Below are 24,910 nucleotides of genomic sequence, written 5' to 3'. Positions count from 1 at the left end.
GCAGTGATGGCCCCTGTCGTGGGAGTGGTGGCCTCGGCCATCAATACCTTTGCCGGCGTGGACCGCCCCGTGGCCGAGAACATTGTGAGGCTGGGAGGCCTTATGTCTTTGATGTACCCGAGAGCCGGCCCCTTGGTGACGTTTGGCGTATGTATTTATTGCGTTTTCGTCTATGTATCTTTTGTAATTGTACTAACTGTTTTATAGGTTCAATCTTTGTACATGTTGATATATGGGAGGGCTTAATGGCCTAGATACCTGGTTGTTGGTGTGCCCTGGAGGGTAGTTTTTTTTTTTTCGTGATAATATATTGTTTTGTTTGGTCTGGCCATGCAGCAACGGCTTGACCTGTCAGATTTTGTGCCAGTTCAGATCGGCGCTCTGCATACAGTCGTCAGTCCTCGACTACAGATTGCGCTGCTAGTGCAGTTGATCTCGCAGCACACAGACGAGATCCGTCACAAGATTCGCCAATTGGCATCAAGAATCAACGAAAATCGTCCTAACATGGACCCGAGCCACCCGGGAGCCTTTAACAGCAACATTATTGGTAAAGATATACGAGGCGAAGAAGAGGATCTGCGAGATGGGCTAGATTTGATTTCGGAGAGACTCAAGATGCATACACAGTTTCAAGACCATAGGAGTTTAGATCGATAGAAAGCCAATTGATGACTGTTTAATATTCCAAATTCTATAAACATTGTTCTAAAAAGAGAATACTAATTCTTTTTCTAGTGATCTTGTATGTACATGTGTAGCATTGTTTCGATAGTATGAGGAGGCACTTCTCTATGACCCTAGCTAGGCAGGACAGCTACCGTTGAAGAAGCCAACATCAATGTCATAAATGAATGGATATTGATATATAAAGGGAACCCAAAACGCGCACCAGAGGTAACCTAAGGTATATGCAAGAACTGGGTTGGTATCAGGTTAGTTGAAGTTTCGGCGGAGAGCAGGGGTGATGATGAGCTTACGACCCGGCTTCAATCCCACTTGTTGGCCGAGAGACTTGAGCCCATCCTCAATCGTAATGATGATTGCGTATAAGACCATCTGCCCAATCATCGCCCACGCCCAAGAGGGAGAGGGGACAAACAAGGTGGCCACGTAATGCTGGATTCCGGACATGAGGAATGCTACATGGAGTTTGGTGTACTTTCGCAGCAACGTGCCTTTTTTTGCACCAATGCTGGTGGCGACTAGATCACCAGTAGTGTTGAAGTACCACTTGAAAGTCTGATGCCACGCTTTACCCCAGAAATTCCTAACCGTGTAACATTCCGCCAAGCTACCAAAACTTGGAGGACAGTTCTCAGGAGGCGAGAGCCGAGTTGCCACGGCAACTATTGCGATGATACGATTGGCATTGGCCAGAAACAACCAGCCCAATGCTAGATGGATGACGCTGATCCATAGTCGATGTATCAAAGAGAGGGAGGTGAAAGCCTCAACAGTGTTGCTGGATGGATAATACCGGCAGAATACATGGTCGATGATGACTTTCTGCGTGGCAAAATTTACGATGGCGGCTCCAGCCTGGATTGCCAGCCATCGACTAGATTGAAAGTGAGATGATTAACCAGGGCCCTGCATATGTCCGTAGAATGGGTTAGACTTACCCACGCGAGGCAATCTGACCAACGGGCCGAGGAATATTGGAGACTTCCCAGTTCCATCCCACGCCACGCCATGAGAACCACAAGTCGGCGCTCCACTTGAGCTTCTTCCACAGACCAAGCTTCAAAGGTGACTCTTCCTTGTCATATGATGTGCCACGGAAGAAGCCGACCTCGGCTGTGTCCAGGACAACCATGTACACCCATCGGACGGTGACCGCAAAGCCAAACATGGGGCTAAAGAGGAACGAAGGCTGAGCAACCCAGTGCGTGAGGGCATATGACCAGACTGTGGTGAAGATCCCCAGTCCCAATGCTACACGTGCAGGGCCAGGTTGGGGCATCTGCAGGAAAATGGCAATGGCGAGAAACCCGGGGATCCAGAGGAGTTCAACCAGGAGTGGAATAGGCGTCTTGCTAGTTGCCGCCGGCATTGCGAAATGTTCCAGAATGTTGCTAGTGTCCATATCTCTCTCTAGTTGCTCTGAATTGGGACAAACACAAAAGGCCCGGTTTCCAGATGGACACGTTGGATGTAGTGAAAGTATACGAAGACATCACAAAGACACGGTTAGTCTACGGTCCTATATAAACGGACCCATACATGCACAGGTAATCAGCATATACATGCAATTGTAAATTACTCCATCTTACAAACAGAAACAGGGAAACATAAGCTGAGGTCCGTTGTTTTCCCTCGAGGGTAAAAAAGCCCCGACGTTAACAGAAGCCACATGGGGATCAGCAAGGCTTATATTTGTGGCCTGTACTTTGTACGATGTTTGAGCTAGCTACTCCTAGTCATGCACAAGAAGTCCGCAAAGATACGCAAGAAATCCGCAAGACTTCCGCAAACAGGGGGTGTGAGATTTCTAGAATGTTTGACAGCGAACATTTTAACCGCCGGAACTATAAGTACCTGCAGGTTTATCCAAATACGAATGGCGTCATTGAAACGCGGTAAGCATGACACCCTTTGCCCAGATGGGTCAGAGTGTGAAGGAGCAACACACAGAGACCTAAGGAAGAATGCTGAGGTCACTGCAACAAGCTTCCTTACTAAAGTCGCCGAAAATAACGAGATAGTTTATCAACCGGCATAGGATACAGGGGCGAGGCAAGGGTCTAGGACACTGACAGTATGTAGTCCATATAAATTGGGGCAAGGGAATATGTGTAAGCATAGGATCCCTGTTAATCCCCAACTCGGAAATCTCGCCGATCGATTCCAATGCCTATGACAACCCCAGCAATATTCCGAGTACAAACACCTGATGGAATTCAGCCTTTTTTGAAGGTTTGACAACTCGAAATTGAGGAACCAGTATATCATTTCCCATCATGACAGCCAATAGCATCCTAGTGAACGATGTGCCTATGCAAGGCAAGGGCTTCTATAGCTCGCATTCTGAGCTCCAACATGCAGCTATGCTCGAGGCGCTTCCGTTGCTCCGGCGAGCTACGGCAGAGATAACGGTCGATCCGAAGCAATTAGGCTATCTGACAGTAGCCGAATATGGCTCTGCACATGGAAACAACTCGTAAGACGAACCAATACTTTGCCACGATAGAGTGATGCTGAGGAGTTGGGGATCTTTTCCTGTCGCTTTGTTTCAGTGATGTTAACAAGTTGGCAGCTTTGAGCCCTGTTCTGCAATTGTTCAGTCCAGCCCTCTTCCCAAGGACATCCAAGTCTCGCTGATCTTTGGTGACCGTCCCGAAAATGACTTTGTTGCATTGTCCTCCAACATTGCTGCCTTCGAGGCAAATCATCCAAATGAGGGGCTCTTTACGGCAATGGTGCCGAAGTCGTTCTACCAACAGATTGCGCCATCGGCTTCCGTCAGCATTGGATTCTCGCTTGCCTGTCTCCATCACCTGGAGCATGTGCCACCCCTGGCTGAGGGGGAGTCCCCTGTCGATGAGTCCCGCATATCAGTCCTCCGCCAGCAATCCCACTCCGCCCTGGAACGCTTTCTCAATCATCGTGCTGATGAGATTGTTCCAGGCGGAGCTCTGGTCCTTTCGTTTGTGGCCCAGGCCTCAACTGGAGAAGAGAATTACGCCGGGTTGGTGGATGCATGCCGTCGAGCACTAGTGGAGATGCTCCAGGCCGGTTTGATCCCAATGGCGGCTGCTACAGCTTTTGAAGTTCCCACATATAACCGCACACTGCAAGATCTAGAGGACCTGTCAACGAATGGAGTGCCTGGAAAGTGGATAGTCAAGGAGATCTTCGAGAAACGCGTGGTCCATCCGGCCGGAGCCGAGCTGCGGGCGCGGCACCAGAAGAGTAGCCGAGGTCCGCAGCGTGAGTTGAATAGCGAGTGGTATGCAAAGACGGTGACTGACTGGCTAATGGCTGTTGTGTCCGGTTATTTCCTGAAGGCCCTGCGAGTTGGGCTCGCGGATGCATATACCGAGCGAGAAGGACAGACATTGCTAGCTGAGTGGGTGGAGAGGACAAAGAACGAGTTCCTTGCTCATCACAAGGATGAGGATGTAAACTGCTGGTTCATCTACATTCACCTGAAGCGGTTGTAATAAGCTGAGCGCAGAACGAGTTACTCGTCAGGTCACAGGGATGAAGACGTCAACTTCATAAACTGTAATCTGCAAGTGATTCCAATACGAGTAATAGGCACATCTTACCTAGTACTGTTTATCAATTAGGATCTAGTATTCAGTGGAAAGCGGTGATACATAGTAGATCGAATGCAACCCTGCCAAGTATTTCGAATATAAGGGCAAATGCATAGTTCCTGAATTGGAATGCCACCCTAGGCCCAGCAAGTCAGCGAGATGATCCAAGTACCAAGTAGTGTGCTTCTGTTTTTTCTTAGCTTCGCTAGAAGTTGCAACCGAGAGGCCATCCGCCCTTCTGCAGCAGCCACGTGCTGGCATAAGAACGTTTGATGACTCTGCATGCATGAGACCCTGGAAGGGCGTCCTGAAGCGGACATCGGACGGTAATCCACCGCCATGTGTTAGTTTCATAGGTAAGATCGTATACTCGGCATAATAAAACAAGCCACAATCCCAGCCCAGGGGCTTGATCTTCTTCTGGACTTGTTGGTAATCCGCAGAATCGGGCGTGAGATTCGCCAGATTCAGCATGGCCAGTATGCCCACCCTTGTTTCTTACCACTGCGGTAGAACGACTTTTGCCTCAGTTCAGCAAAATACAGCTTGGATGCCCCTGTATTCTCTCTTACAGCGTGATGGATCATCATGGCCGTTATATCATTATCATGTGGTGAGCGTAATAAACTCTCCGGTGAGTCAGCAGCCGTGCAAGCTGCTAGCTTGTAAAAATCTAGAAGCATCGTTGATTCCAAAGAGTAGTCATCAATGTAGAAACAATCTAGCCGAGTTTGTCAATTTGTGGTGGTCTGATAGGTTGTAGCGATCGGAGTTTATACTTGTACTCTATGCTTCCATACGAGTCTTTGTAACTTCGCCTTTGAAGGCAAAAGAAATAACTTATGGCATGATAGAATATGCGAAATAGCCACAACATCGTTGAGTTACTCTATTTCTCGTATCGGATCCTTACCGAATAGGGCGACCTTTGGAGTGTCTCACATAACTCATTTGCAGTTCTATTTGGCCTGCCAGCATTTTGCAGGGGGTTCGGAATACAGGTCAACCGTAAGGTCGAAATACATACATGGATAGGGACTTGCAATACTCACTCCGAATTTCTCGAATCATCTTATTAGAATCGGTCAACTATCTACCGAAAAGTGCGAGCCAAGATTCGGTTCGGCACGCAAACAAGATGATAGTCCGCCCCAATCCCGCGACATGCTGCCAATGTTCCATCAAATCCTTGTCCAGATCACGTCTTCATGCAAAGCTAAAATCTCACCTCAAAAGAATCCTAGACAATAAAACGCATCTCGGATTCTCCCACTCTGTCACACCCTCTTCTACATCTTTGACATACCCACTGAGTTATCCCGGTACAGATCATCAGCTTACAGGGCGTGGTATTCCACGTTTTGTATATATTTAACACGCATGTTGCGCCACGTTCCAAACAGGGGTTATTGTCCCTGATCAGCACCCAAAATTCGATCCCTAATGCCTGCTCTTCTCCATGCCCAGTATAATGGACCGTCCGAGATACAGCCGTTAACCTGCCGTAGCGAATTGTCCAAGTTGTCCACCATTAGGGATGGGACACGCGGGGGGCAAGCACAGAGACGAAAATGGTATGCACCGATAGCCATAACGTCAGCAAATCACGACATTGTTACAAGTTGACACGAAATGTGTTTTCAATGCAAGCTCAGATGCGTAGGTGTTATGGTCTTTGCCATTGAGATATGCCTCCTACAGCTTCATTGCTAGGTTCAAGGCGCAATTGCACATATACAATTAATGGACATAACTGTTGATAGAAGAAAGAATGGTCTCCCAAAAACTCTGTATCTGTTGAAGAGAGAGTAGTACTCCATACGATGATACCCGAATCTCCCATCTTCCTCAAGGACATTTTTGAAACAGCCATCTTTTGAAGAAAGGCTGTCTTAGCGCAGACGTCATTATGCGAGGTCGAAATAACTCAAGGGAGACCGGCATCGAGAAGGAATTGTCCACATATCGGAAGAGGAATGTAGATCTCTTGAGCCAGTTATAGACTGCTTTATTCCACGTAACCAACAATACCAATTGATAAAGGACACGGTCTATAGTAAATCCATCCGACAGCTGCTCACATTTTCTCGATATCCCTCTTCGAGCACTCTACTAGAAGGCGTCCCGGTTATGACTATGAACGCACCAGAAGAGCTCAGCTAGGGAAATCGTGTAAACAAGTTTAAGAAATATGAACTCCATATCATTTAAATCTATTTGAACCATCTATTTTGAGAAGAACAATAGTAAACTAAAGAGGGCAATATTCGCAACTTGTAGTTGATGGGTAAAGATGTTCACAACCAAGCTGAAATCTAGTATACGTGCTGTTCGAGTAAGGTTAAATGGACTGTAAATTATAGTGTTTACATTAGTTATCTTGGGTCGACGTCGAATTGATACAACCCCAAGACTTGTGGTAACCTATGGTGAGTTATCATCATGGCTCATTTTGTCTCAACACAGACATGAGGTGTATAAGACGCTTTCGATCATCGTTTGCAAACCGCAGTATGTGATCTCACACAACATATCTTCAATGCTACCATGCTAGTGAAGTACAGTACATGTGCACTTCGAGGTAACCTAGGCCTAGGAAAGATTCGATGTCATTTTAGTCATTTATTTGGAGGTCATCATTATCAAGATCGAGTTAGCATTGCTACTATAGCCTATTAATTTTCTAAATAAAGCTTAATAGCATACTCAGATTCTCAATGGAAGAGCAAGAAACGCAAAAGAGGTTTATCAAACATACATCTCCAATCTCGTAGTTGGCTGCTGGGAGGGTTGAACAATTTTCACCCCAAGCACGGAACTCAGCTTTCGTTTCACCAGCTCATTATATCCCAATATTGCACTTGATTTCATTGGAATAACGGCTATTTAAGTCTTTTACGACAGTTTCTAGGCTTTATTTTCGCGCAAATTGGGTAAGTTTCCACTATCCAACACCTTTACGCATACGAGAGCGAAAACTCATGAGAAACTCGATCAACGCACCTCGGCTTAGGCATAGAAGTTGCTAGTTTTTTGTTCCAGCAACCTTCAATGTGTATTTACTGACACGAGTTTGTTCAAGCGGCTCCTATACGTGTTACACCAAAGTCATGAGTGTGCATGTTGTCAGTCGTTCGGCTCAAGCCGCTGCGCAAACCGAGATTGACTCTTTTTTCTTGAAATTTGTGCTTTTGAGAACAAAATTGCGATTATTTTCAATCGTCTTCTAGCTGCCGTACTGGTAGTAGTGAGGTTCTCCAGTATCGGGTTATGTTTCAGAAGGAGAATTCTCCTGAGACCAAGCTTCCTTCTAGTCACTTCTTCCGAAAAAGGTGCATATTATTTTAACATCTGAGCAATTATTGCACTCATGAAAACAAGCTACGGTGATAGTGACAGATGAGTTCTGAGTAGCGAGTTATGACTCTTGTAGAAATCTTCTGTCAATATATCCCAAAGGTCAAATCATCAAGAGCCAGAGGTTAGAAACGTGCGCCCAAATAGTTCATCTAAGCTTGTTTACACCCATTTTAAGGACACCGGGGTGTCCATTGACTATTTCAACACTAAATTTTCATATAAAACTAATAATTCATTAGATGGGCCTAAACTCAGAAATTACGCGAGAAAAACGTTGTTACAAGACGAATTCCTATTGAGTCCTTAACTGCGATTCCAGGCTCATAGTAACTACATTGGACGTTGACGGGTTGCAGACACACTCAAATGTGCTGAGGTTATAAGATATAATTACAAACATTGTATATATGGTTCAAATCATACAAAAGTCTTTTACTGTGTTATAGTTGGGGGAGGAAGTCGAGGCTTGTAACCTTCTCATCTACTCAATTGTCACGAGAGCGCGTTCGGCCGGATCTTACAACACCGCGATGAACAGCTCAATTCTACAACATAATTCATATTCGGCCTATTGTGCCAATTCATTTCATACTGAGACATTTCCTTGTCGTGAGTCAAACCATCTGTTTAAATTCGCCGTGGTTGCAGATACCCTAGAGTTCTTCATATCGCGCGGTAAAATACTCGGCAGATGAAGTTTCTAAATATTGACTATTTTCGGTTAATAGTTATTAATCTATATCTCGATTTGTAACACGATCAACGCGTGGGTTGGTCATATGTGAGACACTTTGGTAGTATTGTGTACGCGGGTGACGGAAATATATGACATCATTACACATTCCTGAACAAAGACGACTAACCAAGATTGAGTAGAAACGTATTTGAAGAGAATATACCGGGATCCATAATGTGTCAAAGCCACATGAAGAAAATTGTGCACTGCTTCATTACCATTTACGGATAGGAAGTGAGACAAACAAGGAATGCGATATTTAGGCGCTCGGAAATTCGGCATATCGAAAACGTGTAGGCCTTCATAGAGTCACATTTCGGCATCGAATTCTGCAAGTAAATAAATAATATATAATTACTGTTCATTAAATCCTAAATCATACTATATACGCTAAGAGACATGTATTCTACTAGAGGTGGACAACATAAGTGCCATTAGGCTTGCCATGCTCATCAAATGAGGTCATGGTAATGGAGCTCTCCATGGGAATAGCCTCAATCTCCTTAACCTTGGGGCTCAAGGACACCTTGGGCTTAGGTCCCAAAGCACGGCGGGACTTCTTAGAGCCGGACATTGTCACAGGGGCACTGTCCGTAAGACGGTGGGTGCAAGTTCCACCAGGAATGATGACGTTGCCAATGTATCCCTCGAGGGTGGCGTACTGGTGGAAGATGGCCTGCCAGTTAGGCTGAATCGTGCCAATGCCACCGGGCACAACCTTGTCGTAAATAGATACGACGGTCTGCTGGGCAAAGTTCTCCTGCTGGCTGGACTGCGCATACGGGTCGGGCACAGCCGAGTCGAGGTTGTAGTTGGAGACCCAGACGTTGCCGGTGGAAAAGGGCACGCCGTATGAAGGGTCAAAGGCGTGTGAGTCCAAGCTGTGTCCAATCTCGTGGGCAAACACGGTGACATCGACGTCGCCGACCATGAGGACGTTGTCGCCGTTGGAGCCAGCGGACTTGTTGCCGGGGACAAAGACCAGGTGGCGGACAAACTGCCTCATGCGAACGGGCAAGCGGCCAAAGATGTCGAGGATCTGGATCTCGCTCAGAGGAGAGTTCTTGTGGCGGCAAAAGGTCCAGGACTGGGCGCAGTCGTCATAGTGAATGTTGAAGGGGATGATGTCGTTGGGGGAGAAGCCGGCTCCTTGAACCATGGACTTGCAGTCCGCGGGAATCCATCCGGCACCCCAATCATCCCAAGTTGAGTGTGTGGGAGCCAGGTTGTTCATGAGACCTGGGCCTAGAGATGCCAGGCCATTTCCGGGGAAGTTGGGCGTAATGACGGGCTTGTTGAGGTTGGCCGCCACAAAGGGGAGAAGAGAAAGAAGAGCAGCCTTGGAAGCCATGTTGGAGTCTGTAGTCTCTACTAATTAGAACTCTTTGAACCGATGCTTTTCAGCTGATCTACAATACGACAGAGGGACGAATTCTCCTCTTTATATACAGCAACCTACAGCAACTAATCTTAATATAGATCTGACCGAGGAATCCTACATCATGGGATCCTAGAACACCAGACTCGATTATGGGAGCCCCAGTCCGGCAGGTGGCTCAGTAGCCCATTACTATTCGGGCCATGCAGTCTTGGCATCAATGGGCGCTTTACTTGAAAAACAAAATGGCACTCCTTCAGCTTTAGTCCCGGAAACATTAAAAATCCCTGTAGTAATGATAACGATCAGATCCAAAGAACATCCTAAAGCATCAAATGCAATTCGAATAGTTTCCGATTTGATCCAAAGAACTAGACCACTGATCGACAGGAACATCAGTGTAGTTTCAGCAGGTCACTATCGTTTTTGAAGGATTCTGTGAATACAAGCCTACGATGCTACCTTGAACGGGTGAACCGACGGGCCAGCTTCCGGAACCACTTTAGCAGTCCGAACTAGGTTTTTTAAATTAGAACCTTTTGTGTATAGTTATTTTTTAAGCACAGAACGATGCTAAACGTAATCAGTATGACCGCTGGCCTAGCGCCTTTGCAAGAGTCAGGATGGTGGTATGAACTATTACTACTTTGTTGATAGGATTACGGCCTGCCTTTCTTTGCTAGTGCTTCTAGCCAAAGAGAGTATCTTCCACGATGGCGACCAACAAGGAACCCCTGTTAGAGTTAATAAACGCGTGAGCTTTTGTCATTTATTTGTATTTCTGGGTCGGGTCTCGGGTTACCACTATTAGAATGCAGACTCGCGTAGATTTTTGTACAGTCTTGAGAACCGTTGATGCGTGCCGCACCAATAGTTTAATAGAACCTACATCTAAATACTACTTTGTGACAACGTTGCATGTTGTCCTATGAGGTAGCAAGGCCAGCATATGCACAGTCTCTGTTGAAGCTGATTAGTCGAGTTGTGAACCGGATCTCGCATCTCACGCAGCCATGTCCAATAGCAACCCTCGTGCAGAAACCCACAGAGAGGAAGCACTTTTGTCGGCAGTCAGCGACGTGATCGTGGCCAGTCGTAATCGTATGAGCCCTTAGCTACGGCCCTTTGTGAAAGAGTCCGCGTCCGCCAAGAAAGGCCGTGAGGACTTTTGGCTTGATGATATCTCCGCAAGCTAGGTCTGACCGTGAATGATTATTTGGCAGAAAGCCTAGCCATTGGTAAGACTCTCTTTTCGGGCTATGCAGCGGTGAGTAAACATTGTGTGAGCAAATGCCGCAGAGACCAATCGTTCAAGGCAGTGGAGATGACAGCGATGTTCCCCGTCTATTAGTGGAAACTGCATGGGCTATCCGGATTGCCAGAAGCTCTCCCTCCTCGACAGGCAACAGGTTCCATTGCCTAGGAACCAATAGGCAGCCTGATCTTGCGAAATCCTTCTTCTCCCTAGTCTCTATTTCGAGAAGACATGGGGGCGTTAGGAGGCTTGAGCTTATCCGCGCCATTCCGCAAGTCCCGCTTCAGCCAATGTTTGCCGAGCGATCGTTCCGGGGGAGCTACTGCTAGTCCGGACATGGCGCGTCATCAAGAAGTACAGCGGTATGTGACCCAGCAGCTTGGAGCGAGCTTAGAGATGAAGCATAGCCACTGCAGGACCTGCGTCTAAACGGGAAAAGGCTCACTGTATGCAACATCTATGAATAGGTAGCTTTTGTTCAAACTTGCCTCATCATGCAATCACTACATCTCGAACGAATAAAATTTGTAGTCCGACGGAAATCTGCCTTGTTCGAGACCAATATGAATATTTGGCTAGAAGCGTTGTCTTAGGATCAGATCATGGCTCTCGTAGTGGCATTTGTGAATTGCCTTCCCAGGCAGTGGTTAGTGCTGACGGATGTAATTTACGTGAGTCAACCTGGCCAACCCGAGTTCGATAAAGACCCTGGCTAGCCGTGTTATGCTCCGTCGGGTTCTGCAAAAGCAGTTAGCGATGCTCCGCGTGTGTGGGGGCTTTCTTGACCTGAATGCAGGAGTCTGTTTACTGATTGCCTATTTCGAGTTTCGAAGCTTGGAGTGAACAGCGATGGTTACTTCGGTCTCTGGTTAGAGATGCATAGAGCAATATATTGAGCACCGAGATAGGCAGCTGCTATCATTCAACGGCATAGTATTGTATTCGGTCAGTTGTGGTCTATCACAAATTGAACATGTCTGCCAGCCAACAAGTATAGTCTTGGTGATACTATGGTACCCATAGTTTCTGCAGGATCAATTCTGGCGAGAAAATGGCACGAATATTGGTCTCGAATCATGGGAGCGTAGGGTGAGATTAGTGATCGTTGTCAGTTGGTTACCAATGCTCTCTAATGAAAGAGTATTAATAGGAAATGCGAATCCGATTCAGTGCAGGGTAAAAAGGTTTGAGTGGCGGCTTACTCTGGATACTAGCCGGACTGTCGGAGTGCCGCGGATGGCCGGTATCGACTCGCATTTCAATGAGGCTAGTGGCTACCCAAGAGGTGAGCGTCTGATTGGTCCAGCGAGCATCGTGAGATTTGCCAAGAGGTAATAAGAAATGTTCGAACGCTACCTGGGTGTGTTGTCAGCTTGTGTCACACAGACAACTTACTTGATCTTAGAGGTAAAAGATTGTGAACAAATCGAGAAAAAGTCATAATTATCTCATAAGAAAATAAAAGCAAAAGCTTAAATACACCACACAAAATTAGACATTACCGGGTAACGAGTCCCATTCTCGATGATCCCTCTCGCGCCCATTACCTCACAGACTGATGTAAACCCGAACCCAAACCTGAACATTCCTCAAGTACCTAGAATGATCCAGCAGCCTTTTATTCGCCGTCGCTCATGAATTCCTTGACCAAACCTGCGGCCTCTGCACAATCTTCCTCGTCGTAGAACTTGAGACCGTACGAGAACATGAATGTCGCAGAGTTCTGGTAGTGCTTCTTGATCCAAGCCAGCTCTTTCTCGTCGAAATGATAATCTGCGAGGTGAGCGAAGTCATCATCGTCGTCCTCTTCATCTTCGTCCTCGTCCTCATCTTCATCAGCGCTAATCATTGCACGCACGATGGCTCGGCCTTCTGCTCGGTCCTCTTCATCAAAGATGCTCAGCCCGTACGACATTAAAAACTTGTATTCCCCTTGGTAATGCTCCTTCAGCCATGCCTTTTCGTCTGACGTATATGGCTGCTCACCAGCCCATTGGTGCGGCTTGGTCTCTGCCTCGTCTTGTTGGCCACGGGCGTTCCATCGCGCTCTCTCGCTGTCTGGCCACGTAACCATCAGGGCGTATGACCCATTGGGTTCGAGTTTGGTCGGCGCGAGTCGGGGGCCGACAGGAGGTCCGCTGAGTCTGAGACAAAAGAGTGGTGCATCTGGTGAGAAGAAGGCGACACGATTGCCGTTTTCATCCGCCAAACTACCCTTGCTTTTCGAGGTTGGGCTCATACTGATTCGTGGAGCAAGCTCAAAAAGAGGTGCACCAAGAATGTTGAATCCCGAAGAAGGAGTGTAGAGCACGTTTGTGAGGCGAAGAACGTGATGGGCTTGCGGTCCGCGTCGGTTTGGATCTTTCTTGACGGGCAGATTGACGATTCCAACGCCCTCGACGGCTATAGATTTAGAGCTGAGCATGCTCGATGTGAAGCTTTGGAAGGGCGTAAACTCGGCGAACCACCTTTTATCGTTGCATATGCTGTCGTACCACGAGTCAGTAACGGTGGTTAAACGATGAATGCTGGCTGAGGGCAACTCACTGCACGTTGGAGTTGTTGGAGAAGACCCAGTCGGCGCTGAGGCCTTGGGGCGAATCTTGCCAGGCCATGGGAGTTTCTGCAGCGACAATACTACTCATGTTTTTCTCTTCGGTTCTTGATCTTGGATGGTAGTTGTGATGGGCGCTGGTCTTGCGTTGATGCTTTTTGTGCTGGAGGAGGATTGGAATCAAAATGTTGTTTTGGATGAATGGCAGCACAGAACGTCACCTAGCTGATATGCGGGGTAGAAGCCAAAGGCGGGGTGGCTTTCAGGGGCTAGGCCGCTGTCAGGCCGCTGTCAGGTACCAGGAACAGAGCCCGAACCTTCGATACAGGTGCCTCAAAGCCTACCCGCTAACTGTTAATGCAGCTGGAGCAGATCAACAGTCGGGTCCACTGCTAATTATGTTGTTGCCAGGAGAAAACTGGAACACAGTTGAAGACAGTTTGATGGTAATAATGGACTCGCCATTTGGCTCAAATATATATCCCAGCCCTTTGTATTTGTGCGACTGTCGTATCCGTGCCAGCTCATCAGCCCGGATACTTGCTTCACGTTGCCAATTCACTCAGCCGAGGCGCCCTGCTTCTGTGCCGCTCTTATGCACGTCTCTTGGTAGAAGGGACAAGGGCCTGGAGACTGGGAACGGGAGCCAACTCTCGCGGACTACTGCATGACGGGCTGAAAAAGCAGTGCTCAATCAGCTTGAATAAAACTGAAGAGAAAAGCAAAGCTCTTCACGACCAAAACATCGCTACGAATGTTGTCTTTGAAGGAAGGACATTGTGCTTAGCCGGCTGTATCTACACGATACAGTTGCTTCTTCCAGTAGGTCAAAATCATACAGTCAAGTGTTCTATTAACCAAATTCCTGGATTTTTCATCGATGCCTCTATAACTTAGTGCTGACGATACAATGGAATACCAGTGGACCTGATTACACGCGAGCCGAGCCGTATGGGTGTTTAATCTTAACTGGGTAGTGATCACCTTGACTATCACCATCGCCCTGTTTGTTGTTCTCGATAGTAAGCAGGCGATCGCTCATCCCTGCTGGAAGCATCCGGTGAGTTTAACAATTTATATTTCCAGCTTATTCTTTATGCTTTCCAGCTAAAAGTCCTTTAATAACATTACTAGTTAACCTAGCAACGTTATTATTGTAAGCATCCCATGCCAAGGAGCAGTACCAATTAATACTACCTACACTAAACACTCCACCACCACCAGAACCAACATAATACACCACATCGCTGCGAATCAAGTTCGTTTGAGTTCCAAGAGTGTTTAGTGCTGGATAACTTAGGTCCTCAATAGCAATGCCAAAGTCATCACTATGGCCAGTACTCGTGGCCAGTATCAAGGCCCCCTCGGGACTGCCATTCCCTACATCAAAACGATCAATCTCATCGCCTGACGCGCCACCTCCAAACCCATATTCACCAATCAAGTCTCCTTCTACCCCTGTAAACATCCAGGAGAGTTTAGGATCTCGAGATGCCTCGGTCCGCCTATACGGCACCCCAAGACCGGTACCCTGAGCGCAAAAACCTACCCCGAATAACGTGTTGCAGCTCATTCCTCGAGATCTCCATAAACCACCTCGTTGACCGTCGAGGCTGTTGATGTGCTCTCCACCGGGGAGACTATAAGGACGCACCCCAGTGTCTCCGCGACGTACTTCTAACCGATGTGGCCGATTGACGTCGTGTCCACTTACCCAATAAAAGCCATTGCCCCCCATGTACATGAGGTTGCCTCCTCCTTTGGCAAAAGCGTCATAGGCACGGAAAGATTCGAGGCTAGGGTACTCAGGATGACAGCCAGTGATGACAGTGCTGAAGCCTTGGAGAGCGCCAGCTCCACGAGCGTGCAAGTCGTGATCAGTCAGAGTCTCGTACGGGATGCCCTCCTGCTCCAGAAACCCGAGCATCATGAGATCAGCAGAGAACTCGCGTGGGCGAGAAAATGCCCACATTATATAGCCGGGGCGCACATTCATAATGGGGCGTTTTGATGAAGAGTAACAAACTCCCGAACCATCGTTGTGGCGGTCATAACAAGACAGACCAAGATCAACTCGGCGACGCATTTTGTAAAACTCGGGACTTTTCAGGGCTTTGTTAATATCGAAGCCCGGCCCGAGATCTGCGGTATTCTGGCGGGTTGTATCATATAGGCGCTCATTGGCATATGCGAGGTACGTAAATGTAGAAAAGACAAGGCAGACCTTGTTGGAGTTGTCCGATGTCCAGCGGGTTGGTCGAACAAAGAAGGTGATTGAATCCGTGTCTTGGCCATTGCTGGTCTCCACCTCGACCGCATAAGCACCAGAACGAGCATTGGGAGGGATTGTAATGACAAAGTCCGTCTCCCAGTTTGCATCATCTAGGTCATCGTCATGGAAATGAATTGCACCATAGCCAAACTGGGCTCGCGTCCAGTCACACTCAGATCCGTCCCAGTTATGGCCTTTGACAGCACGAGTTGGTGCATTAACCAAGACACCGTGATGTCCGCGCCCAGAAATGTCTAGGATTCTGTCACTCGACATCTCCAAGGAGAAGTCATATTTAGCGAGGACCAAAGGTGGTTGGTCGCAAGTCTTGAGCGTTAAACTATCGAGGCGGCCGTTGAAGAAGTCCGTAACATGCGATCTCAGGCCACCTTGATTGCTGTCAGCAACACTCTGCTGGGTTGCGGCAATGTGAAGTGGCCCCAGTCCGTAAACCAGCGTCTCACCATCTAATTGCGATTCAAATGCCGATGCAGGCTGGACTGGTTTAACTCTAAAGGATTTAGGCGTCAAATTCAATTTGACCAAAGGACCGTTAAATATGACTTTTATTTTCGACGACGTCTTTTGTTGGAGACTAAGGCCAGTACTGAGAACTTTGATTCTGGAACCAGTTCCCACGTTGATATCGATCGAGCCCTGACTATTCAATGCGATGGAAAATCCGGTATGGGCATCTGGATCGAGCGTTGAGACCAATGTTTGTGCATGTGGACACTCCAACAACCACGGCTGCACGTAAAACGAAACCTGAAGGCCAACTATCGCGATTTGTGGCGCCCAGTTGGGTATATACCCATAAGACCCCTGCTGGGCGGTCTGAAATCGGCCCTGCCGTTTGCCTCGGGGAATTTCTTTGACTTCCTCTTCAATCTTCTTTGGAGAGTGTTTGAGATTAATGCCCTGAATCAACCGAACGGTTCGATACCTATATTCTGGCTCCGTGCATGATACCTGTAAATATTGATCAGTATTATGATCTACTATGTTCCAGTCCTGCCTTCCTGGAGAGGGCATTGGCTACCAGCCGGCTGTGGTAAAATGAGGGGTATGTCTCACTTTGATGGCAACTGAGTCTCCAGGCGCTACAATCCATGGTTCAGCGTACCCGATGATTTCTGCCGAGTTTTCACCCTTTTCGATTTCCGCAGTCGCCATCATTAAAGTTGTCGGAGCTGGGAGTCCAGATGTCCAACAATCAAGCCTCGCTGTATGCTAGTTGAGAGGACATATGAAGTGCGGCGTGCGGAGTATTTTATGTGCTTGATGAATGTGTCAATTGTCGAATAAGAGAGACCCATAACCTAGTTAGTTAGATACACTAAGATTGTTCGCTACCGTCTTTGCGTGGCGTCTTGCCTCAATAACCGAAGGGAGTTCTACCCAATTAACAGATACGTATCAGTTGTAACTAACAATAAACAGGAATAGTCTTAAACAGTGACAGTCCGCTGCTCTTCCCAGGCCTCGAACAAGAGCGCATTTCAGCGGTGGATGATAAGACAGTGGGGCTCCCGAGAAAGGAAATGCCCTATAAGGTTTAAAGGGTACGTGCAGCTGATCCGAAGAACAATATCTCCCATTTTGGGATTAAGCCTCCGAATTCCCCAAAGCAGCCCTCACTTTGCCAGAAGCATCTTTCAACGTATATATATTCATCAACATATTATCCGCAATCTTATCTGCATGATATCCGTTGGCCCGAAAACCAGATTCGTCATCTGTCAGTATCATACACTGCTTTAACTTGGTTATGACCAAACTGAGTTAACTGCCAAATTGGGAAATCCCTGTTCTGCGATGGGCCTCATTTTATTTGCTCAGTAAGTCCATTCCAACTTATACGCATCTTGCTTATCAGAGGCTGAACAATGTATGATGCTCAGATGTAATTGACGGCAACAAAGCCATAAAACCACGGTCAGGTAATTACCAAGCACAAGTTTTTTTCTTTTTTTTCTCGAAACTTTGAAACTATATACACGTTCTCGGTTTCTTTTCCCACTATTTCGCTGCCTCGATAAATGCAAGTCAAGAACTTAAAAAATTGGGTACAATGGTGCGAGTCGACAACATTGAGACACAAGTCATCGACAACTCTGGCAGTGGCAATGATGTCGAGAAGATGTATACGGTCCCTGTGGATGTAGCCCAAGCTTACGAGGCAAGTAGCCCCCGAAATCTGTAAATAGCCAGAGAAGCTAAATAGAAGTGTTTGCAGCTCCCCAAGCCGTACAACTTATGGGGATTCAATATTTGGGCTTATAGCCACCCTCGAGTACAGGCCATGATGCTTGGCTCAGTCCTCTTCATGACAGTGGGCATGTTCAATGTCATCACGTTTATCGGAGGTGCAGGTCAACAAACCGCCTGGCTATCCGATATGTCCAATATAGCGCTCTATACTGTGTTTTCCGCTTTCTGTTTCGTTGCCCCAGCCTGTCTCAACTATTTCGGACTGAGGACTACTTTGTGCGCTGGTGGCATCGGATATGCAGCTTATGCTGCGAGCCTGTGGTGCTTCAACCATACAGGAAATGTGCCGTTTGTCATCTTTGGAGGATGCTGGTGCGGGCTTTCTGCTGCATTACTCTGGTGTGCAGAGGGCACGGCCATCACTTCGTTTGCAAGCGAAGACAAAAAGGGCCTTTATGTGTCCATCTTCTGGTCCATCTTCCAGTTTGGTGTAGTCATTGGAGCTGCAATCCCTGTGGGACAGAACTGGAATTCGGGTACCAACAATGATAGCCGTGTCGGAGACGGTACTTACATTGGACTCTTCATTTTGATGCTGATCGGTTCATTATTAGGCATGGCCATGTATCCTTGGCAGAAGATTATTCGAGAAGACGGTTCCCGTGTGATGCTAGAGACAAACAATAAAACTTTCAAGGAGGAACTTGCAACATCATGGCACGTTTGCAAAAGAAACTGGTGGATTATCTTCTTCTGGCCAATGTGTTGGGCAGTCAACTACTACAATATCTATCAGAGCAATGACTTCAACGGCGTCTATTTTACCGTCCGTGGTCGAGCTCTCAATACCTTCATATCGGGCGTTGTTCAAATTCCCTCCGCTTGGATGCTCAACATCTTTACAGACAGACTCCCTTTTGGTCGCCGGAAGAGAGCTTTTTATGCCATCGTCTATGTCTTCGTTACTATCAACGCCGTTTGGGTTGCTGGATATTTCATGATGAAGAAGACAAAGGAAGGCCTCAGCGAAGCAGATCGTGTTGATGTACGTGATTCTGGATACGCCGCAGCCTGTGCTGTTTATGTTTTGTATGGCTTCACGGATGCCACTTACAACTGCTATGCCTACTGGTTCATTGGGGCACTTAGTAACCGCCCCGACGAGGTATGGAAGCCATTTAATCTGCGCCAAGCAGCGACGCTAACCGCCGGCACAGCTCTCTGTCTATGCTTCTATGTACCGACTCCTTAATGCTCTTTGCCAAATATGCGCATTTGCACTTGATCTCCAGGGATACTCCAAAGAGTTTATGTTTGGTTCTTCATGGGCTGTAAGCATTATTTACTCGATACCACGTCAAGACCTCTTCACTGATAACATCTAGTTCGTAGCTGCAGGACCGATTTTCGTCTTGCCCATCATCAAATATTGGCTCAAGGACACTAACATGGTGGAAAATATTAACGTGATTGAAGGCAACACGTTGGGGATAGAGGAACCGAGTGTAGAAACTGAGAACAAGAAAGCCTCCTGACTTGGTACGCTTTTAGGGCTGATCTGACCAAAGTGTGAGTTGCGATAACACCAGGTCGCTTATTTACAACAGGAAAGTTTCTATCAATATTATCACACGAGTTATTATCAGCAGGAATCAATCTTATAGCATTTCAAGTCGCGTAAGATTTATTTTGTGTGTAGATATTTGTAAATACACTTATGTTAACCCGGGCATATCCTCGATGATCATTAACTCTCCGTCTTTCAAGCGTTAAATGAATTATTCATGTGAGTCGGATTCTAAAAAGAAGGTTTTTAGCATCTCCATCATGCCCGAGTTCAATCCAGAGCTGAAATATCAGAGTGACAGACGACTCCAATCAATGCTGCGAGCTCATCAAAATGAATCATGACAGGATTCCGAGATTCATACTATCTATATTCTACAGGTTTATAACCCATAAGGATACAAATAGAATATTATTATTAGAAACATCTCTCTTTTAAAGACGTGCTTGAGGGATCTCGCAAGCAATGTCGCGTAGCATGTCTTTGACCATTGCCACGGACTCAACTGCCATGCCATAGCCAGCTTGGAAGCCTGTCCCACCTGCACCATAGTTGTGTACCAGCACGCGTTTTTGTCCTTCTACAGTAATCTCAGCTCTATCTACACGCGCACCCCCTTCCCGGGAGGGGCGGAGGCCGGCGAAGACAGCCAATACTTCAGGCTCCTGTTGGCGAATTTCAGAGCTCAGATCACGCGTACGAGCTAGAATAGACTTGACTTCAGAATCGTAGGTAGATCCATCGCTGAGAGTCATGTTAGTAGAGATGTATTGAAAGAGCTATATGGATGGGATGGAAACCTACTTGACACCTTTCTGCATGTATCCGCCCAGGATGACGTTCCCGTTTGAACCAGGCCGAGGAATCACGTATGTTTCGTAGTCCTTGCCGTGACGCATCATGTTGGTTCGAATGTGCGGTCCTCTGGCCAGCACTACTTGCCCACGAGTCGGGTAGCACTTGGGGTCCTCTACGCCAGGTAATGTCCTAGAGGCAAGCCCCGTGCAATTGAAGACGATTTTTGTGGATGGGCTCGCGTACGCAGCCTGAATGCTGGGGAGCTTTTGGCGCAAAAATCGCACACCGTACTGGTCCTGAAGCCTCCTGTAGAGATATCTGATATGTTCAGGCGCGTTCACACTTAGTGTAGTAAAGGAGACGCCGAATTTTACTCCATCTGAAAGTTCGGCCTCAGATAGGACTCGAAACTATAATAAAATCAGCGGCATCCCGATTGAGTCGAACCCAAAGCTTCATACGTCTTTTAGATATCCTGACATGTGCCGTATTTTGTCGCTAGGGACATCCTCATCCCATAGCTCGAAAGAAGGAGTCCAGTGCACATATGCTTCCTCGGGGCACTCTGTCGCCAGTTTGGAAAGATGAGCGTATCCCAGACTGTCCCAGCGCAACGCATTGTCATCTGCCCCAGAGATGGCCGAAAAGTTGCAGCCAGCCCTATTTCGAGTAAGCGGCTAGACCATGCCATACAGAGGCATTTATATATAGTAACGTCTTACCATGGTGATGTGTAATACAAACTCGTGTCGCCGGGGAGATGTTCTGCAACAACAATAATCGAACGGCCGTGGCTTTTTTCTGAGAGAACCAAGGCAACATTTAGACCAATGATACCAGCGCTGCAAAAGTGATAGTTAGCTTCTCTGCACACTGGTTCGGGAGAAATAAGCCTACCCAACGATTACAATGCTATCGTTCAGATTCGATGAAGCTACCATGTGTGGATTCGTGACTGCTGCCATGTCGACAAAGATTTGTTGCACAAGAAACTAATTCACCAGCCTGGTTCGTTCAAGTTTTTTCACGTATCATATAAGAGGATTTCTGGAGTAAGGCGACTGAGTCAGTGTTTGCACTATAATCTCTTTAAAGCATCGCCTTCAACTCACCGAATGCCTTTATAACTAAGCGCCGAAGCAGCAATAGAATTGGAAGCTCTCGTGCTGAGATTGGCGTATAACCTCTTTCAAGCAATCAAGAATCATACGATCTACATAACTGGATCAGTGCAGGTATTTGCTGCCGGTATTACAATATCTGATTTTAAGACACATATGGAGAAAACATGAGCAGCTATGCCCTTGCAGCCAAGGATGGTGTGGATGTAAATTGTCAATTAGCGCTCTTTACCTCAGGTGGATTTATCCCCTTTTGGATATCTCCTAATCAGGAAATTGGGATTGGGGGTTTTGTTCTGGTTTTTGGAGGGCGGGGGTGGGGAGTTTGCAGTCTTGAGATACCTTGTGCTTTATCTTGATTGCGATAAATTGCGTCTAATCTCTTGTGACCTCATTTACTGATAAGAAACATGTGCTCCAAGGTCGGACCATCTAGCGTAGCTCTAGATCTATTAATCGAGCTGATAGCTACAGGACGTGCCAAGTCAAACACCATCAGGTTCCCCACCGTCTGCTTTTCATCTATGAGAACTTCCAAACTATTCAATCCCTTATCCATTTCATCAAATTGAAATCACATAAAGCAGCCAACTAAAAGCCTGTTCAGATTGCCCAAATCTACAAGTGATGAAGCTATCCGCGCGACATGAACAGTGTAGTCTCCAAAGGTGGGGAAGAACCAAAACACAAGAATGTGGTGAGAGAGGTTGGGGAAGTGAGCTATACCAATTGTCTTGTTCACCAAAGTGCTTCACGGCTGAGATCCAAGCTATTGAAACTGACTCGGATCATCCCGCTAGTATTAGTATCATGATCCATCCTTGTGTTACTCTGGACGATGGGCTATTGTTGTCACTGTAGCCGGCTTATACTGTGCGCCGTATCTCACTGAGCATGCTCTGTGTCCTAACTGTAACTAGCCTAGACTTTTGGTCCACATGGCACATGGGGATTCTTGCGTACTCCATGGATGTCACTCGCTCACGACTCAAGCTGGACATTTCACTTGGTCTTCTTCCAAGCGGTTGATGTTGCTTTGGTCCAAACCGAAATGTCTCCATCAGAAATTCCCCGAAAGTTCACGTTTGTTGGCGGCCCCAGCAGGAAGCGACGTCGCTGTGCACCGACTACACCACCATCATCACAGTCCATGTTCATGGTGATGACGACGAAAGCAGCAACAGCAACGAGGCCTGGCAGCGTACAGAGAGTATCGCAACCAACTTCTACCATACACGAGAAACCTCATACAAACTCCAGTCCAGAGAGCAACAGTAGCGACAATGTATCTGGCTCTGTCTCTGGGAATGACGCCGTCGCTGTTGAGTCCCAAGATCCCCCCGCGGTTGTACTGCCACCGCGGTCTGAATTACTTGGATCACAGCTGAGTTGGCAGGCTTTGGGAGATTCTCTTGAATTGAATGATCCTTTCTCTCTTTTTGGCGCCCCATTCAATCTACCTGCCTCCTCTGATGAGGGCCTTACTAGCGACATGCCTGTTAATTTTTCGACATACAGCTCTGGACGACACATCGCACAGGATCAAGATGCCCCCATCACATCTGTTGGGGAGGATATTCCGTTAGAAGACTCGTCCGAGTCTACTGAAGATGTAGAGAGAGATGTCGGCCCCGTAACGGAAGGCCATGGATCAATTCCCCGAGATCTCAGCGACAACGTTCGCACGATTTTTGCTCAATGTAAGATCGCCAATTTTGGTGTCATCAAGAAGAAGACAAGAATTAGGATGTACTAATGTTTACGCGTAGACGACCGAGAATTTTGCGTATGGCCTTTGACGCATGACTTTGAGGCAAATCCTTTTCGTTGCGATATCGAGACGGGCAAGCGCTCACCGCTGCTCTGGCACTCTATTCTGGCCTTGTCGTATAAACATATCCATCGCGAAACTGGCTCCTGTCTAGCCGAAGCAAAGATGCACAAAAGGAAGGCCTTGCAGCTCTTGGAGGAGTTGGACTGTGACTTTGGATCCGCCAAGTCGAGAACGAACTTGCTTAACAGTTTGTTGATATTGATGACTTTGGACGTAGGTTAGCCGAAAGACCATTTGTCCTTGCATATACACTCTTGCTGACACTGGACTCAAGTGTGCAACCTCGGCCCAAGGCCCCTGGGTCGCTCACCTCAATCGAGCGCAGAGATTTCTCGAGGCTATTGAGGTTTTTAAAGTCCAGAGGTCGCCAAGGATTCAAGCTCAGGTGGACATGCTTGTTTGGTGAGTTCACCAATGACCGTACACTTCGAGATGAAGGACTAAACTAACTGTATGACAACTAGGTGGGATGTCACGCTTGGGCTTACCACCCGTCAAGGGTTTGTCTTATCCGGTCCTACGATTAATAGCGTATTCAGCTGGGACAGTACTTCGACCTTCTACAACGTCTCTGGGTGTCCGGAGCAGCTCTTCAAGTACATGTTTCGACTCGGAACTCATGCACGCGAGTTTGAGCTGGCTTCGTGCATGACTTGCGTCACGTTCGACATGGGCCCCGTGCTGGTAGTAGAGAAAGCCATCAAGGAATGGAGGACGCCGCGATATGATGGCCCAGATGTTGACTTTGCCCCGTCCAGTGAGCCCGATCTACCTGAAAATTGGGATTGCTACTCCGCCGAGGCCGCACACCACGTCCAGGACCTCCATCACTGTGCTCAAGCCTGGCGGTTTGCACTGCTTATTTATATCGAGCGTGTCTTCAAGTGGCGCCGTGGCGAAGCGTCCATGTCGCGTATCGAGTTCTTTGCCCGCAAGGTGCTGAACAACGTGCACTCCTGTCGACGCAGCACAATGATTCAGAAGCAGCTTCTGCTGCCTGTTTTTCTGGCTGGGTGTGAGACCAACGATGAAAGTCTACGGGACGAAGCCAGAGATTACTGCAGCTGGTGGGGTGTCAAAACAAGGTACGACATGTTTACCACCACACTTGGCTTGCTTGAAGAGGTTTGGGCGGCCGCGGGAGATGCAGACAGCTGGTGGGGGTCTCTTATCGACCAGAAATCGGGACTTGGCTCTACAAGCCAGTATTTATTTGGTTAAGTGGCCAAGGATCATTGAATTGGGTTTGACAATATGGACTGGGCTGTTGTTAGGTTAGGTGTGTTAACCAGGTATCTTTGTAATCTGTTTTATGTCATACAATATTGGTATGACTTTATGCCAAGAATTAACTATTTATTCAGGAGAGTTCAGCGTACTATAAAAAATAGCAGTATGAAGAATGATCTAAAGTATACCTAATGATTTGGTAGCCAATTCTAGTTCTGGTCGGAGATCTAGGGTATGTAGCTCCGGAAGTTAAGTCGCCTACTAGTAAGGATACCTTTTCCTCCATTTTCGGATTTACTTACTGCAACGTGAATATATATACATGT

The 24,910-nt window shown here is 47.2% G+C and overlaps 10 protein-coding genes across 10 annotated transcripts; 5 read left to right on the top strand and 5 right to left on the bottom strand.

Annotated features, from left to right (window-relative positions):
* Positions 1-6: 6 nt before the first annotated feature.
* On the top strand, positions 7-246 carry V8C40DRAFT_268486 (uncharacterized protein; the record flags this gene model as incomplete). The annotated part of the gene is made up of 2 exons (XM_083219961.1): positions 7-147; positions 208-246. 2 exons carry the CDS (start codon positions 7-9, stop codon positions 244-246), a joined length of 180 nt encoding a protein of 59 aa, XP_083070634.1.
* On the top strand, positions 194-692 carry V8C40DRAFT_66727 (uncharacterized protein). Its single transcript, XM_083223269.1, has one exon. It carries the CDS (start codon positions 331-333, stop codon positions 658-660), a length of 330 nt encoding a protein of 109 aa, XP_083070633.1. The 5' UTR covers positions 194-330; the 3' UTR covers positions 661-692.
* Positions 693-804: 112 nt separating this feature from the next.
* On the bottom strand, positions 805-2,089 carry V8C40DRAFT_276503 (wax synthase family protein; the record flags this gene model as incomplete). The annotated part of the gene is made up of 3 exons (XM_083220850.1): positions 805-920; positions 981-1,561; positions 1,626-2,089. The coding sequence occupies 3 exons, from the start codon at positions 2,087-2,089 to the stop codon at positions 805-807; spliced, it is 1,161 nt and encodes a 386-aa protein (XP_083070632.1).
* An 874-nt stretch (positions 2,090-2,963) lies between these two features.
* Positions 2,964-4,166, top strand: V8C40DRAFT_276502 (S-adenosyl-L-methionine-dependent methyltransferase; the record flags this gene model as incomplete). Its single annotated transcript, XM_083220849.1, has 2 exons — positions 2,964-3,163; positions 3,260-4,166. The coding sequence occupies 2 exons, from the start codon at positions 2,964-2,966 to the stop codon at positions 4,164-4,166; spliced, it is 1,107 nt and encodes a 368-aa protein (XP_083070631.1).
* A 4,539-nt stretch (positions 4,167-8,705) lies between these two features.
* On the bottom strand, positions 8,706-9,760 carry V8C40DRAFT_252080 (uncharacterized protein). Its single transcript, XM_083217310.1, has one exon. The coding sequence runs from the start codon at positions 9,710-9,712 to the stop codon at positions 8,771-8,773; it is 942 nt and encodes a 313-aa protein (XP_083070630.1). The 5' UTR covers positions 9,713-9,760; the 3' UTR covers positions 8,706-8,770.
* A 2,653-nt stretch (positions 9,761-12,413) lies between these two features.
* Positions 12,414-13,725, bottom strand: V8C40DRAFT_252079 (uncharacterized protein). Its single transcript, XM_083217309.1, has 2 exons — positions 13,542-13,725; positions 12,414-13,480 (listed from the first exon to the last, which is right to left on the bottom strand). The coding sequence occupies exons 1-2, from the start codon at positions 13,637-13,639 to the stop codon at positions 12,613-12,615; spliced, it is 966 nt and encodes a 321-aa protein (XP_083070629.1). The 5' UTR covers positions 13,640-13,725; the 3' UTR covers positions 12,414-12,612.
* Positions 13,726-14,608: 883 nt separating this feature from the next.
* V8C40DRAFT_252077 (N,N-dimethylformamidase beta subunit family domain-containing protein) lies at positions 14,609-17,089 on the bottom strand. Its single transcript, XM_083217308.1, has 2 exons — positions 16,898-17,089; positions 14,609-16,792 (listed from the first exon to the last, which is right to left on the bottom strand). The coding sequence occupies exons 1-2, from the start codon at positions 16,997-16,999 to the stop codon at positions 14,636-14,638; spliced, it is 2,259 nt and encodes a 752-aa protein (XP_083070628.1). The 5' UTR covers positions 17,000-17,089; the 3' UTR covers positions 14,609-14,635.
* Positions 17,090-17,410: 321 nt separating this feature from the next.
* On the top strand, positions 17,411-19,588 carry V8C40DRAFT_252075 (major facilitator superfamily domain-containing protein). The gene is made up of 5 exons (XM_083217307.1): positions 17,411-17,661; positions 17,725-18,002; positions 18,060-19,199; positions 19,252-19,365; positions 19,420-19,588. The coding sequence occupies exons 2-5, from the start codon at positions 17,895-17,897 to the stop codon at positions 19,567-19,569; spliced, it is 1,512 nt and encodes a 503-aa protein (XP_083070627.1). The 5' UTR covers positions 17,411-17,661; positions 17,725-17,894; the 3' UTR covers positions 19,570-19,588.
* Positions 19,589-20,035: 447 nt separating this feature from the next.
* V8C40DRAFT_281329 (FAD-dependent oxidoreductase) lies at positions 20,036-21,364 on the bottom strand (the record flags this gene model as incomplete). The annotated part of the gene is made up of 5 exons (XM_083221585.1): positions 20,036-20,345; positions 20,406-20,809; positions 20,861-21,059; positions 21,122-21,241; positions 21,297-21,364. The coding sequence occupies 5 exons, from the start codon at positions 21,362-21,364 to the stop codon at positions 20,036-20,038; spliced, it is 1,101 nt and encodes a 366-aa protein (XP_083070626.1).
* A 1,061-nt stretch (positions 21,365-22,425) lies between these two features.
* Positions 22,426-24,723, top strand: V8C40DRAFT_252072 (transcription factor domain-containing protein). Its single transcript, XM_083217306.1, has 4 exons — positions 22,426-23,220; positions 23,290-23,567; positions 23,629-23,756; positions 23,819-24,723. The coding sequence occupies exons 1-4, from the start codon at positions 22,491-22,493 to the stop codon at positions 24,573-24,575; spliced, it is 1,893 nt and encodes a 630-aa protein (XP_083070625.1). The 5' UTR covers positions 22,426-22,490; the 3' UTR covers positions 24,576-24,723.
* Positions 24,724-24,910: the final 187 nt, after the last annotated feature.

Source organism: Trichoderma camerunense, assembly GCF_050948025.1.
Source record: "Trichoderma camerunense strain CBS 138272 chromosome Unknown V8C40scaffold_15, whole genome shotgun sequence".
NCBI classification, from domain to species: Eukaryota; Fungi; Ascomycota; class Sordariomycetes; order Hypocreales; family Hypocreaceae; genus Trichoderma; species Trichoderma camerunense.
Note: the sequence above shows the minus strand (reverse complement) of the source record. Positions and strands in the feature narration are given on the sequence as shown.

Coding starts and splice junctions, on each gene's coding strand:
- V8C40DRAFT_66727 (XM_083223269.1), top strand. CDS start 331: ATGCAGCAACGGCTTGACCTGTCAGATTTTGTGCCAGTTCAGATCGGC.
- V8C40DRAFT_252080 (XM_083217310.1), bottom strand. CDS start 9,712: ATGGCTTCCAAGGCTGCTCTTCTTTCTCTTCTCCCCTTTGTGGCGGCC.
- V8C40DRAFT_252079 (XM_083217309.1), bottom strand. CDS start 13,639: ATGAGTAGTATTGTCGCTGCAGAAACTCCCATGGCCTGGCAAGATTCG. Junction 13,481..13,541: donor TCCAACAACTCCAACGTGCA/GTGAGTTGCCCT, acceptor GTGGTACGACAG/CATATGCAACGATAAAAGGT.
- V8C40DRAFT_252077 (XM_083217308.1), bottom strand. CDS start 16,999: ATGATGGCGACTGCGGAAATCGAAAAGGGTGAAAACTCGGCAGAAATC. Junction 16,793..16,897: donor GAGACTCAGTTGCCATCAAA/GTGAGACATACC, acceptor CAATATTTACAG/GTATCATGCACGGAGCCAGA.
- V8C40DRAFT_252075 (XM_083217307.1), top strand. CDS start 17,895: ATGGTGCGAGTCGACAACATTGAGACACAAGTCATCGACAACTCTGGC. Junction 18,003..18,059: donor ATGTAGCCCAAGCTTACGAG/GCAAGTAGCCCC, acceptor AAGTGTTTGCAG/CTCCCCAAGCCGTACAACTT. Junction 19,366..19,419: donor TGTTTGGTTCTTCATGGGCT/GTAAGCATTATT, acceptor GATAACATCTAG/TTCGTAGCTGCAGGACCGAT.
- V8C40DRAFT_252072 (XM_083217306.1), top strand. CDS start 22,491: ATGTCACTCGCTCACGACTCAAGCTGGACATTTCACTTGGTCTTCTTC. Junction 23,221..23,289: donor TCGCACGATTTTTGCTCAAT/GTAAGATCGCCA, acceptor GTTTACGCGTAG/ACGACCGAGAATTTTGCGTA. Junction 23,757..23,818: donor CAGGTGGACATGCTTGTTTG/GTGAGTTCACCA, acceptor TATGACAACTAG/GTGGGATGTCACGCTTGGGC.